At 41.4% G+C, this 13,603-nt stretch overlaps 1 protein-coding gene across 5 annotated transcripts in view; it reads right to left on the reverse strand.

Moving 5' to 3' along the window:
• Window positions 1–13,603, reverse strand: part of Map3k5 (mitogen-activated protein kinase kinase kinase 5) — a 200,553-nt gene that overhangs the window by 34,390 nt on the left and 152,560 nt on the right. For 3 of the 5 annotated variants that reach the window (XM_015501602.2, XM_015501598.2, XM_048798827.1), the window contains exons 18-21: window positions 13,007–13,112; window positions 6,431–6,588; window positions 4,014–4,191; window positions 3,127–3,147 (exon numbers count right to left, since the gene is read on the reverse strand). In XM_015501602.2, coding sequence (XP_015357088.1) covers window positions 3,127–3,147; window positions 4,014–4,191; window positions 6,431–6,588; window positions 13,007–13,112 — 463 coding nt within the window. The remainder of the gene's footprint in view (window positions 1–3,126; window positions 3,148–4,013; window positions 4,192–6,430; window positions 6,589–13,006; window positions 13,113–13,603) is intronic. The other 2 variants (XM_048798823.1, XM_048798814.1) reach the window with 1 other exon arrangement.

A 13,603-nucleotide genomic window follows, 5' to 3' on the forward strand; every position in this document is an offset into this window, starting at 1 on the left:
TGTAGAGCTGGGGTGCTGATTTAGTCTAGCCCAGCTTAGGGAGAGACAGCCGCTGGCCAGCTTTCTTTGTGTAAACAATATTATCTTTGATTTAAAATTGGAGTCGGTGGTCTTTTCTTTGCATTATGGTTCAACAGCAGCTCTATAAGTTTGTGTTGAAAATAAGATCAAATCCACTGCTGGGCTTCCTAGTTTCTCAAGTTTTAGAGATTTTTAGGTATATGGAAAAGTGTAGGGCATTCTGTGGTAGCTGTCACTGTCAACTGGAAAAAGTTCATATATAACTATTTCTAGAGAGGCAAGAGACAGGTCCTGGAGAGCACAGTCACAAATCCCCGGGTATCAGTCCATAGGTGCTGACTGGGTTCTCAGACTGTAAGAGAGGAGGCTGACAAGATTTCCACTCACAGGTGGCCTTACTGCCAATGTCTTGCCAACAACTAAGAAGCCCTCTGCTATGAAACTGGCTGTGAAAAATCTGTGAAGAGTCTGGATGATGAACCTCTCTGAGGATAGTTCATGTCACAAGTGTCTCTCTGAAGGGTGATTCTTATTGCTTCATGTTAGGGGTCAACAGGAAAGAGTGTTGAGTCCAAGATTCCCTAAGAGATGGCTTTATAAGAGGCCAGGGGTAGGTTGGGGTGGGGAGGGGTAAGTGGCCTGTCTATGAACCCAAAGTGCTGGGAGCTCCTGACTAGGGGAGGGAGATGACTTTAAGGGACTGCATATGCTCCTGCTTTGAGAAAGTGGGACTGTTTCATTGCTATGAAGGTAGCCTCAGATGCTAAAAGCTTTACATGAGCAACAGGGACTTGCACAAGTTCTTCCTTCCAAGGACAGTCTAGGGACAAAGCCCTGCCCCAACACAAAGTCTCCTCCCTGGTCAGCCTAACTCCATCTCCAGTTGCTCAAACATTGAATAATGGTTCTTACATTTGAGTGACTTTAAGTCAGCTGGGTTTGATGAGCATACAGAATTCCAGATTGCACTTCCAGATTCTGCAAAGGGCCAGCCATCTGCATTTTTTAACCAACACCCCAAGTGATCCATGCCGACAGGACCTGGGCCCGAGTCACTGCTGCTCTCCTAGCGCTAAGTGTACAGCAGAGGTATAAAGTGTACTGAACAAAGGTTATTAAATAAACCATCTTCCACACAGCTATCAGAATGATCTGTCAGTGGCTTCTCTGTCCAATATGGTTAACCTAATGGGGAAGGAGGGCTTCACCATCACCACCCTCCTGCTCCTTTCTGAAGGGGAACAAGTGTAGTTACTGAAGCCAGGGGTCCCAGAGGCAGGGCAGTAGGCTGTTCTCTACACAGAAACAGACATATGACCTACACAAGATGCTCCGGGGATGGAAGAGGCCTGTCATTTATACTCATGTAGAAGGAGGGGAAGGCCATCATGGTCACAGTTGTAATGAATAGGAAGCCTGAAGATGCTCAGTAACACCCAAAAACAATCAAATGGGACTTCACTCCTAATTAGCAGATGTGTCTTGCCCTTCTGAGGAGGAGAGGAATGTGCTCATGAGCCCCAACAATCCTGGAATAATACTCCTTCAACTGAGTCTGAACAAGCTAATTATGCAGGGAGTTGGGGGCTGCCCATTTTTTCTAATTCCAAGTCCCTGTCTCATTAAGGGAGTAAGACCAAGGAGGATGGGGGATGAGGGATAAAAGGAATTCATGAGGCTGAAGGAAGTTCTGACTCAGGAGAATCTGGAGGGCCCTGGGAAATGGCAGGGGACCTTCAGGCTGTGGGTCACAATTCTCAACAAGCCACTGAGCATGGACCAGATCAAGAAAAGGAGAGCAGCAATACGAGTTAGGACAACCACCTGGTGAAGTGCTTGCTGGGCTATGCATGTGACACAAGTGTCTCATTTAATCCTCACAACAACCCCATGAGTGGTAATCTCAGTAGATGTCTGCCTTCCACCGCACACTCACTCCAAGCACAAGCTCGCTGAGAAGTCCCTGGGCAGAAATGCCAGCTCACTGGGAGTGCACAGCTGAGTTCACAGAAGCTACCATTCCTATTATGGGCAACAGGAATCTGTTTCCTCTGAATGAAAACTTTGTCACATGGAAGGGATAAAACAATCATGGAGGGAGTTTCTGGGCACAGCTCCAAGGCTCTCCTAGGATTTATGTTATTTTATGTTCAGAACCAACTTGGTGAAGTAGACGTTGCTACCAGCACAAAATGACAGCCAAAAGAATTATATTACTGTGTGTCATCTACCTAGAAAGTGCTTTCAGTGGGATTAGAACTGACTTCTGTGACAATACTGAAGGCAGATGGTGTAAAAGGCTGGAGGCCCTGCTGGGGTACCCTGAAAAAGCACAGTGACTGTCTCCCAGGGGCCTTGAGGCCTACAGAGAAACAAACAGAGGGTGTGGAGAATGTCTCTTCTCTTCTCAGAGGTCCCTCTACCCTGACTCTTGGAATTCCAGAAGGAAAACAGGAGGACTTCTCAGGAATCCTCAATTAATGGGTCTCTACATTGGGTAACTAGTTTTGAGGCATCCAAAGCACCTGCTACAACCTCCCCCATTTGGCCCACAAAACCCAGGCACATTGGATCTTAAGACCCCTGCTTCTATCAACCCCTCATCCAACATAGAAGAATCCCAAACATGTTCCTCTCTTTATAAGTCTCTGAAATGCTTCAGTTTATCTTCCTAGAGCAAAACTAGCTTCCTGGTTATGATATGCAAAGGCCAAATTGCGAAAACAAAAATATCAACCCTGACCCACTAAAACAGAATGTATTACCCCAAAGGTAAAAGAGAAGGGTATCTGGCATTGAAATTTCCCACAAGAAATCCATTAGGTGGCCAACTGGCTCCTACATAAGAAAACATGGACTTCACTCAAATTGAAGGACTCAAAACACAGTCACCATCTTGCATTCAGGGAATAACAATTCAGGCCTCCCTTATGAAAGAGAAAGGGAAAAAGTTTCTGAAGCAACAAGCCCAGCCAGGGTTGTAGTAGCCCAACTCCTTAGTACTCAGAAGTCCCCATGTATGAGCAAGGAGTGCAGTTGTGGCTACTTATGGAGAGATGAGACGTGAAATGACAGCCCTCTGCTCAAAAGGTAAAACAAACTCACCATTTGATCCAGCGGAAAGCGCTGTGGGAAGAAAAGCAAACAGCAGCATAAGCAGATGTTGGCCTTGTTGTTAAACTGAGAAATCAACAAAAAGTGTCTTGAAATGGGATCAATGCCCTTCCCAAACATCGAATCTGCCCATCCTCATCCAGTACTAACATTAAAGATGCCATGAATAAATAGATCCTTTGTTTTCTTACTGAAATGAGTTTTGGAAATTATTGCAAAAAGACTATTTACTTATGTTTTTATACTGCTGTTTTATTTATAGCTGTCAATCTTCTTTTTCTTGTTCTATGGGATAGCATGTATTTTCTACTAACTAATGTTAAAAGAACATATTACCTAGATGGCTTGGAAGTTTAACAGCTCTCAAATAGTCCTGTAGCCCATTAGTGGTAATTTGGGGTTTTATTTCTAGAAGGCTATATTTCACCTCTTTTAGACTTTAACCTTAGGATCTCAATGCTAGAATACTTATAAATGCTAACTGGATGCAGTGGTGCACACCTGTAATCCCAGTGACTCAGGAGGCTGAGGCAGGAGGATCACATGCTCAGCAACTTAGTGAGGCCCCTAAGCAACTTAGGAGACCCTATCTCAAAAAAAAAAAAAAAAAAAAACAAATAAATAAATAAATTTTTAAAATGCTGATATACTAACCATCTACTGTGTGATGGAAGATCACTGATGTATGAGGCCTCAGCATTTGTAAAATGGATGGAGACATGGCTCCCTGATATTGGAAACAAATGCCTGAGAACATCGTTTACAACAATTTCCTGGAATCTCTGTAAACAGAGAATTTTATTTCTGGAAAAATCTTCCATCTTAAAAGCTTAGGATGTACTAACTCTACTGAGATCCTCTTCAGTGCAAATACATACCTGAAAACTTGGGTTGTGACTTTTTCTTTTTGCTGGAAACTTTTAAGAACTCATCAACAAGCAAGTCATTAGCACAGGCTCTCTTGTCTGGGTCTGGTTCAAAACATTTCAATATGAATGCTTTAGCCTCCGCAGACATGGACTCTGGGATCTCAGGGTGGACTTTAAACATCCCAACCTATGGCATGAACAGAAAAAAGAAAAAGCACAATGAAACTCCTGAGTGAGCATCTTGTCCACGTCCCACCTCTTGTCCCCTCATCATGTTACAAGCTCATGCTTTTTTCCAAGCCCGCCGATGATGCACTTTCTATAGGTTATAAAGAGCTTACAGAGAGCTTCTGGAACTTTACCAATGACACATCCAGAGTAATTAGCTTAAGACAGAAGATGCACTATGAAGTACCGTAACATTAGTACCTTAACATTCAAAAAGTTTTTTTTAATTGATATAACTGATTTGCTCACAATAGCTATATGCCATGTATTGTGCTTAATCTTCAAGGAGATTCATAAAGGGCAAACCTGACAATCCAGTGGATTATCCCTCTTATACCAGTGAGGAAAATAAGGCTTAGATGGGCTGAGGTTACATGATTACGGAAAGGCAGAACTGGGATTTGAACCTTGCTTTACTTGGAATATAGCCTATATTCTTTCCCGTGTTAAATAATTTGTGAATGAATACTGCCCCTCTCTCAAATAACCTACATCATGAAATATTTAAAAGTATTTTGAAATTAAACAAATAGTACTTTCTATCACAATTAGAATTTACTTGTCATTGCTGCTATTTCTAAAAAGTTTTGGACTAGGCTCAGTGACATACGCCTGTTGCAGGAGGATCACAAGTTCTGGGCAACTCAATGAGATCCGTCTCAAAAATAAAAAATAAAAAGGGGTGAAGATGTAGCTCAGTGTTAGAGTGCTCCTGGGTTTAATCCCTAGTACTACATACACACACACAAAAATTTAATGATGTTTTCATGTATTTAGTACAGAGAAAATCTTCTAAGGACATATTTTTGGTATGATAAAGCTCATATAAATTTATTTTTATAAAAATAATAATATATAATTACTTATAATTACACAGCATTTACTATGTGTCAGAAACTATTCTCAGAGTTTTACATATATTAACTCAGACACTCCCCAAAAAAACTCCTGTTAGATAGTTACTATTTTTATCCCCATTTTGTAGATGAGGAAACTGACATACAAAGAGATTAAGTAATTTGCCTGAAATCTTAAATATCTTGATCCATCCTGAGGCTTGACTCTGAACACTGTCAATCAGGGTCAGAGTCCACCTGATTGCTTCTTTTTTTAAGACAGTGTCACTTCCCATGCACAGAGGAGGCTAGCCCAACAGAGACAAAGGCATGTTTTCCAATGATCACTGCACTAAGGGGTAATTCAGCAGCACATCAGAGGGAAGCCTTAAAGATGGGCTGAGAAGAGAAAGACATCCTTCCTGTCAAGAAAGGCAGCTGTCTGACTGTTCTCATACTCTTTTGGACTAGATTACAGCCCTCCTTTTTCTACCAGCAGCATCCCAGCAGATTGCCGTCAAGTTTAAGCCACACTTGGCACAAACATGGGAGCTGTGTACACCATGGCCCCTCATGGGAGGCCATATGCAAATGAGAAAAGGCTAGAAAAGCAGCCAGGGGCAGGCAGAGGGTAACCGTGATCCTCAGAAGTCCTCTGCGTTGGAGAAAAACACTTTTCTATTTTAAATTTCCCACTCACCTAGCATCTGGCAAGGGAGGGCTACAGGGACTCAGGTTTCAGCCACACCTAGTCCTTAGATCCCCAAACTGTGGCCATGGCTCTCTCAGGCCTCTTTCCATCAGTGCCTCCTACTTTGGGAATTGGGGCTGCTTCCCATGTTCCAAAGAATTACTTTTCAGCCAATTACCAGGCTAGCCAACCAGATTTCAAAGAATAAGACTGACTGACTTAAAATGGTAATCATGCCCTTTTTAAAAATGGACTTCCAAACTATTAGGATCGAGAAATAAAGGAAAATATTGTTTTGATTGAATCCTTAATTGGATAAAAAAAAATGTTCCTAGATCTCCCTCCATGGAAAACATTCGGACTGTTTCCCAAACAGCCCAAGTCACTTTTCACACAGTGGTGTGTGATTTACACTGTGCTGCTGGAAGGTAGTCCAAAGGAGTTCCACTGACTTTCCTTCTAGAGCTGAGAAAACCAAAGCAGAGAGATGCCTTGTGAAAGGCTGAGGCCCTGCCTCCAGGGAGAAGGAATCTTCTTGGACTTGAATGTGCTCTCATCTCCTGCTTACTTATTAGGCTCCTTGCCCCCAACAAAATACAATATATACACATAGAACACAAAGCCAGTAGCTATGAGGAACTTGATCCCTTTAAGATAATACGAAATGTGACCTTGAACATGGCTGCTTGTGGCTCTCCTAGTTCATAAAACGGTGGTTTTCCTGTAGCCATTTCAATGATTGTGCAACCCAAAGACCAAATGTCTGCTGCTTTTCCATAGCCTCGTGGTCCTTTATCAATTATTTCTGGTGCCATATACTGAAGGGTACCTGGAAGTATGTCAAACACATTTCCACTTTAAAAAGGAAAGCATAGTTATCTAATGACAGCTTCAATTTTTCTAAGTAAGACAAATTTTAAATCATGATTCTGGTCCTAATACCAATTCCAGTTTCTTATGCTATTTACAAAAGTAGAAATAGGAATTTTTTATGATGGATTTTATCAGGGACACAGAAATAGTTTGATATCATCATCTGGTCATAAATAGGTCCACCCTCACTCCCTAGATGGGGGAGTGTAACCGAGGCATCGTTCCCCTGGACGTTCTCAAGAGAATTCTAACCATGAGTCTTTTGAAAATGACAGAGAATACATCAATACATTTTCTGTGTTCAGTTCTTCAAATGTCTGAAGACTGCTATGATGTATGCTTCTAATCTTTTCTAGGAAAAAAAAAATCTAATCATTCATCCAGTTCCTTAGATCTGTATTTCTCGGTTCCTAGACTGAATGCTTAGTTCTGTTTTCATTCTGGAGGTCATTATGTTAACTAAAAGTCAGGCACAGAAAGACAAATCCCATGTGACCTCACTTTGTGGAATCTACAAAGGTGGACTTCCTATCTACAAAGGCTGACTTCCTAGATGTTGAGACAGAACAGTGGTTACCAGAGACTGGGGAAAGGAGAGTGGAGAGAAGAACATGGAAAGGTTGGTAATGGGTATGAAGACCTAGTTTGATAGGAGAAAGAAGTTCTGCATAGTAGGGCAACTACAGAGAATGATAATGTTAAAAAAAGAAAAAGAAAAAAGAAACCCTAGAAGAGGGGATTTCAAATGCTTTCACCACAAAGAAATGATAAATGTTTCAGGAGATAAATAGGCTTACCCTGATTTGAACATTATACAAACTATACAGGTATCAAAACATCATGTGGCACACTACAAATATGTATAGGTTTTCATGTGCTAATTTCTTTTCCTTCCTTCCTTCCTTCCTTCCTTCCTTCCTTCCTTCCTTCCTTCCTTCCTCCCTCCCTCCCTCCTTCCGAACCTGGGGGTATTTTTATCAATGAGCTACGCTCAACCCTTTTTATTTTTTGAGACAGGATCTCACTAAGTTGCTAAGACTGACCTCAAACTTGAGACTCTCCTGTTTCAGTCTCCTGAGTCTCTGGGACTATAGTTGTGCCATCTCTGGCTTCAAGGTTTTTTAAAATTAAAAAAAAAAAAAGTCATTTCTGTTTCTTAAACATGGTAGCATTAAGATTCTGAAAATCATGGTGAAAAACAATGCAAATAATTTCTGATATACTCTATTCTGTAAATCAAATATACTGACTCCTGCTGTGTATCTGACATCCATGAAAAAACAGATTGGACAAATCACAAAAGATCATGAGCCATTAACAGAGACAGACCCCTACACAGCACCAATAGGAATAAATGAAAAAGAGAGATAGAAAAGGCTGCATGGAATCAGAATAAGAGTGCTGTATGAGGGGAAGAGCACAAAATGAGAAGCTGAGAGCCCCTGGTTCTAGCCCTGCCCTGGTACCTTCCAGGGAAACACTCAAGTGCAATGGCCTCAGATGACAGGCAAGACTTGGACTTCTATTACCCTCTAGAATGGGGATGGGCCAGGAGTGTGGTCAGGAACATAATGTCACTGTTATGGTTCACATCTTAAAGGCCCATGTGTTAAAGGCTTCGACCCCAGCTGATGATATTCCTGGGCGGTGGTGGGGACTAGTGGAGGGAAGTTAGGTCATCAAGGGCCCACCCTAGAAGGGGATATTGGAGCCTGACCCCTCTTCTCTCATTGCTTCCTAGCTACCCTGAGTTGAGCAGCTGTTGCTCTGTCCCCTGCCATGATGTTCTACCTCACCACAGCCCCAAAGTGATGGGACCAATTGACCACAGACTGAAACTTCCAAAACTGTGAGCCAAAATAAATCCTTCCTCCTTTGAAGTTGTTTTTCTCAGGTATTTTGTCACAGTGACAGAAAGCTAAGACAGTCACCATATTCCCCATTTCTGATACACTCACATGAATAACGTAATCAGCAAACAGGAACTCATCCAAGGGGCAGTGCTGAATTACTCTAAATCCTGAGGTGTTTGCCAAAGACCTACATCAGTATTTCTGATTCATAATCAAACTGACATTTTGATAAATACAGATGACAGCTTAAATGAATACTTCATGTGTGATTTATAGGAAAACTGTGATGTAAAATTCCTCCAAAAAGATCCCATGAAGCCCACTGTCCAAGGCTAGAAAATGACTGTTGCTCATAAAAATAAAGTATGAAATTTTTCAAGTATTGACACCTTGTGAAGTTTATTCTCCATATGACAGTAGCTCAAATTCATGTTCACATACAACAGTACACATCTACACTCTCAGCTTAAACTGGCAAAATCACCAGAGGAAAGCCTTTCTCCTTGCCATGGATAAGGCAACCGTGCTCCCCCCAAGACTCAACTACCCTTAGTATAAAATTGTTACAATTTCTCTTCATTCATAGTTTTTCCCAAAGTGATAAATTTTTTTAATTTAAATAAATCAAGAGGGCCTTTAGAAAACCTGTTCTGAAACCTATACTCTGTTTTGCTGTTACCTCTGGTTCTATAAAAGAATTGGTGAAGAGAATTTATGTTGCACAAATATCTGAGTGGGAGTTACAACTAATCAAAAAATATAGTAAATTTTTAAAATTGGTATAATGCAAGCAGTGCCAATAATAAATGATACAATATTTTTAATCAATCAGGCATTATTTATAGGAGCTCTATCTGATCAGTAGAGGAAAGGGACAGGAAGGGGAAATACTGGGGAAGGATACTGACCCAATCATATTGTTATAACTGTGTCCATGTGCAAATACATAACAATAAGTCACCGCTGTGTACAACTATAGGGCACCAAAAAATATGACGAAATATAAAATAGCTCCCTCTGCCAAGTGTGTCATCCAGCCTTCACTGAACAAGTTACAAAAAACAGGTTGTTGGGGCCGGGGATGTGGCTCAAGCAATAGCGCGCTAGCCTGGAATGCGTGGGGCGCTGGGTTCGATCCTCAACACCACATAAAAATAAAATAAAAAAGATGTTGTATCCACCGAACACTAAAAAATAAATATTAAAAAAATTCTCTCTCTCTCTCTTTAAAAAAAAAAACAACAGGTTGTTATGTATTCAAATCTGTTCCTTAGTTTACTCCACAAATACATGACACATAAGTTTTTTGGAGGAGTGCTGGGGATTGAATCAGGGCATCATTAATGCTAGGCAAGCACCCGACCCCTGAGGTATATCCCCTAGACCCAATATTGTAACATAAATAGACTTCCAGGACTAGACTATAAAAATACAAGCAAATGCAAACATCAGGCTAAGGAAAATAAGTCAGGGTGTCAACTCCAAGACCTATACCTCACATATCTGCATTCTAAATTTTTAAAAAATTACTGTTAAATATCAATTTTAAAATTTCTTTGCCATTGCAACTATCTTAGGAGGTGGTACAGCTTAATGGTTAACAGCATAATCTTTGATGTCACAATTTGTTCATTCATTCATTCATTTAGCAGATGTATGCTAAAGGCCCACCACCAGCCAAGCCCTGTTCTAGGCACTTAGAATACCACAGTGGACGGCCAGGTGCAGGGCACACACCTGTAATCCCAGCAACTTGGGAAGCTGAGGTAGGAGGATAGCAAGTTTGAGGCTAGCCTAGGCAATTTAGTGAGACCCTGTCACCCTGTTTCAAAATTAAAAATCTGCTGGAGATGTAGCTCAGTGGTAAACACAATTAAAAAAAAAAAAAACACTATAACAGTGTAACAGTAGAATAAAGGAAAATCCTGGGCTTACAGAACTTACATTTTTGTCATACAAGAAAAATAATAGGTAATACACTGTTGATAAATTATACAGTATGGTAAAAATTGATATGCTATGACCAAAACAAACAACAAAATCAGAGTCAGCAGTGCCCAGGAAGACTACCATTATTAATGGGGTGTATGCAGGTGACATCTGAGTTAAGGCTGGAAGGAGGTAAAGTTATGCAAAGACCCTGCAGCAGGACCCAACCTGAATTCACGAAGGAAATGCAGGAAGTGTGGGGCTTGTGGTGCAGAATAAACAAGAGGAGAAAACTAGGAGTGAGGTCTGAGAGGGAATGGGCTCCAAATCAGGTCAGAATTTTGTCCGCCATGGTGAGGACTTGAGTCCTTGTGTATTCTGTGAGAAAACAGCCATGGAGGGCTCTGAGTGATGGGATTTGCTGTTATATTTTGAAAGGATCACTCTGGGTGCTGTACTGAGAACAGACAGTAGGGGGCAGGTAAGTTAGGAGGCTGTGGAAGGTCTGTGGGTGAGAGAGGAGGGTGGCAGCTGTGGGGAGGTGAGAATTGGTCCAGTTTTGGCCACACTGTGAAGGTACAGCTAATAGGCTTCCTCCACAGACTGGGCTGGAGAGTATGAGAAACAGAGCAGGGGGTGATAATGCAGTTGTAGAGTGGCCATCAACTGAGACAGGGAAGAGTGTGGGTGGAACAGGTTTGGGGAGAAGACAGTAATTCCATTTGGCATGTTAAGTCTCGTTTAAACCTCAAGCTTTATTAACTAACTAGTTTTGTGACCTTGGGCAAGTTATTTAACCTCTTTGAACCTTATTTTTCTCACCATAAACCGGGATAATGATAGCTAATGATTAGGGCTTGATGGATGAATTTCAATGTGCGTAAAGCACTTGGCATGGCGCCAGGTGAGTACTTCATAAATGATGGTTACTGCTGCCTTTCCCCTCATCAAAATTACCAAGAGGTACAACAAATCATGGTCATTACACTAAATTCATTAGAGGTGACTAAGCACCTGGGACTCAGTGAGCACTGAATTAGGGCTTTGAGGCCTTTGGTGCTGAGAGATCCACATGCCATGGCACTCTGACCAGTGCTGGGAGAGCTCTAAGCTCTTAGTCATGAGGACAGTGGGGGAGGTACAAGCACAGGGCCCTGTGAGGACTACTTTCTTACAGCTCCTTGGGGAATTAAAAAAAAAAAAAATGTTTTCAAGATTAGCAGATGATATTACATTAACATCCTGCTCAAAAAAGTGTGTGAAAGTAGGGATTTTCCTCTCAGAAGTTACTGAGTCTTGGCAGCATCTAAAATGTCTCTTGCCAAGTTGAGAGAGGATAAGGAAAGAAATGTAAAGACACTAAAAGCTACTAACAGGTTGGAATGTATTTTATTAAAAAAAATGCTTTCTAACTATATGTAATTCTATGCCTAAAATAACCACTGCCTTGAGGGAAGGGCCTGGGCTGGAGATGTTGCTGACTGAAGTCCTGAGGAAAGAACTTTCGGAATTCCCCTCTCTCCTCTCTGCCTCCCAGGCTATCAGGACACCAGAAAGGTAGAGAGGAAGTTGGAAACAGGTGAGCACAAAGAGCACAGGGCAGGCTGAAAACCCAAGTTCCATCATGTACAAGTTGTTGTGACCCTGCCTCGATGTCCCTTGACTCCCAGTCAATGCCTCATCTACATACAAAACAGGCACTTCTGCCTCCCTCAGGGGAATCAGAAACAGGGCCATCGGGCCATTTTTCTTTGCATTAGACCACAGGTTAGTCTTGACCTTTTTTATTCTGCTCAATTTCTCTCCCCACCCCCTCAACAATAATAACAAGGACCTAACGCTTCATGAGAAGCAGGATAATGAAATGACCAGAGCTTGGAGCAGAGACCAGGTCTGAAGTCCCAGGTGCCTTTCCCTCCTCCCCGTGACTGAGGAGCAGTCTTTCATCTCTTGAGCTCCACTTTCCCCTTGGCCACCTTTGCCTTTCTCTAAGTCACTTGGTCTCCACCCTTCCAGGACTTTGCACTAGAAGCAGATGAATTGTTGTATTGCCTAATTTTTCAGGGAAGCTCTCTCCTCTCTCCTTTTCTGAGAGAGTGAGTCACTTCCTCTTTCTGAATTGAAATCCTACGGGGTTATTTATACTGTGGAGTAGAGGATAGATCCCAGGAAGAAAGCAGGGTAGGGAAGAGGGAATTCAGATCTCAGATGGCAAGAGATTTGGGTATGAGTAAGAATCACAGAGAAGCTGGACTAGGAAAATGTTTAAAAAAAGTAATCTTCTCAGAATTAGAGTGGCTGTAGGCCAACCAGGAGAGAGACGCAGTGACGGGAAAAGAAGGACAAATAACAAAGTGAGAATTAAAAATAATCTTTGGTGGCATTAAGCAGGAGATTGAGCAAGTCATATAAACACACAAAAAAACAAGAGGGACAGACCAAATCCTGGGTAACCCTTTTCAGTGAGCATCAAATGACACCAATGTTAATGTGCGTGAGAACACTGACTCAGTTTATCTCACACCTTAAGCTCAAACTCAGCAATTATTTCTTTAATTATGTAAGATCTGTATCATTATCATAAAAACATACCAGTAAAAGTTTCAGTGCAGGGGTTTATGCCAGCAAGCCTCTTTGATGTCCCAAAGTCAGAGATCTTGAGAACACCACTATAGGTATTAATCAATACATTGTCACCCTGGGGAAAGAGGACTTCCATCAAAAATGTTATATTTCTTCAGATACGGTTTATTGTTGACTTTTTAAATCTATTTTTTTTAAAGGAGTACTTAGAACAATCAAGGATGCTCATTCTTTGCCCTTCATTAACAGTTGATCTCAACAGAAAATTCTGGTCAATATTTTTTGTTTACATATTATCAGTTGTTCACAATCTGCTACTCAGGTTGTAGGTCAGGCGAAAAGCTCACTACAGTTTACACACAACAGAAGTTAGCTGTGTATGATCCATGGATAAGATACAATGTATCTTATATATATATTGTGTGTGTGTGTATGTATGTGTGTGTGTGTGTATATACACACACACACACACACACACACACACAGCTTCCCAGTCACTCTTTCTTTTCTATGTTGCTCGGTTTCTTTCCCTAGAATATTTAGGAACATTACAGGTAAATGGGCATTCAAGTTGATTTTAGGGTAGTGATATTAACTTACTTTCAA

This window comes from Marmota marmota, unplaced genomic scaffold, assembly GCF_001458135.2.
Source record: "Marmota marmota marmota unplaced genomic scaffold, marMar, whole genome shotgun sequence".
NCBI classification, from domain to species: Eukaryota; Metazoa; Chordata; class Mammalia; order Rodentia; family Sciuridae; genus Marmota; species Marmota marmota.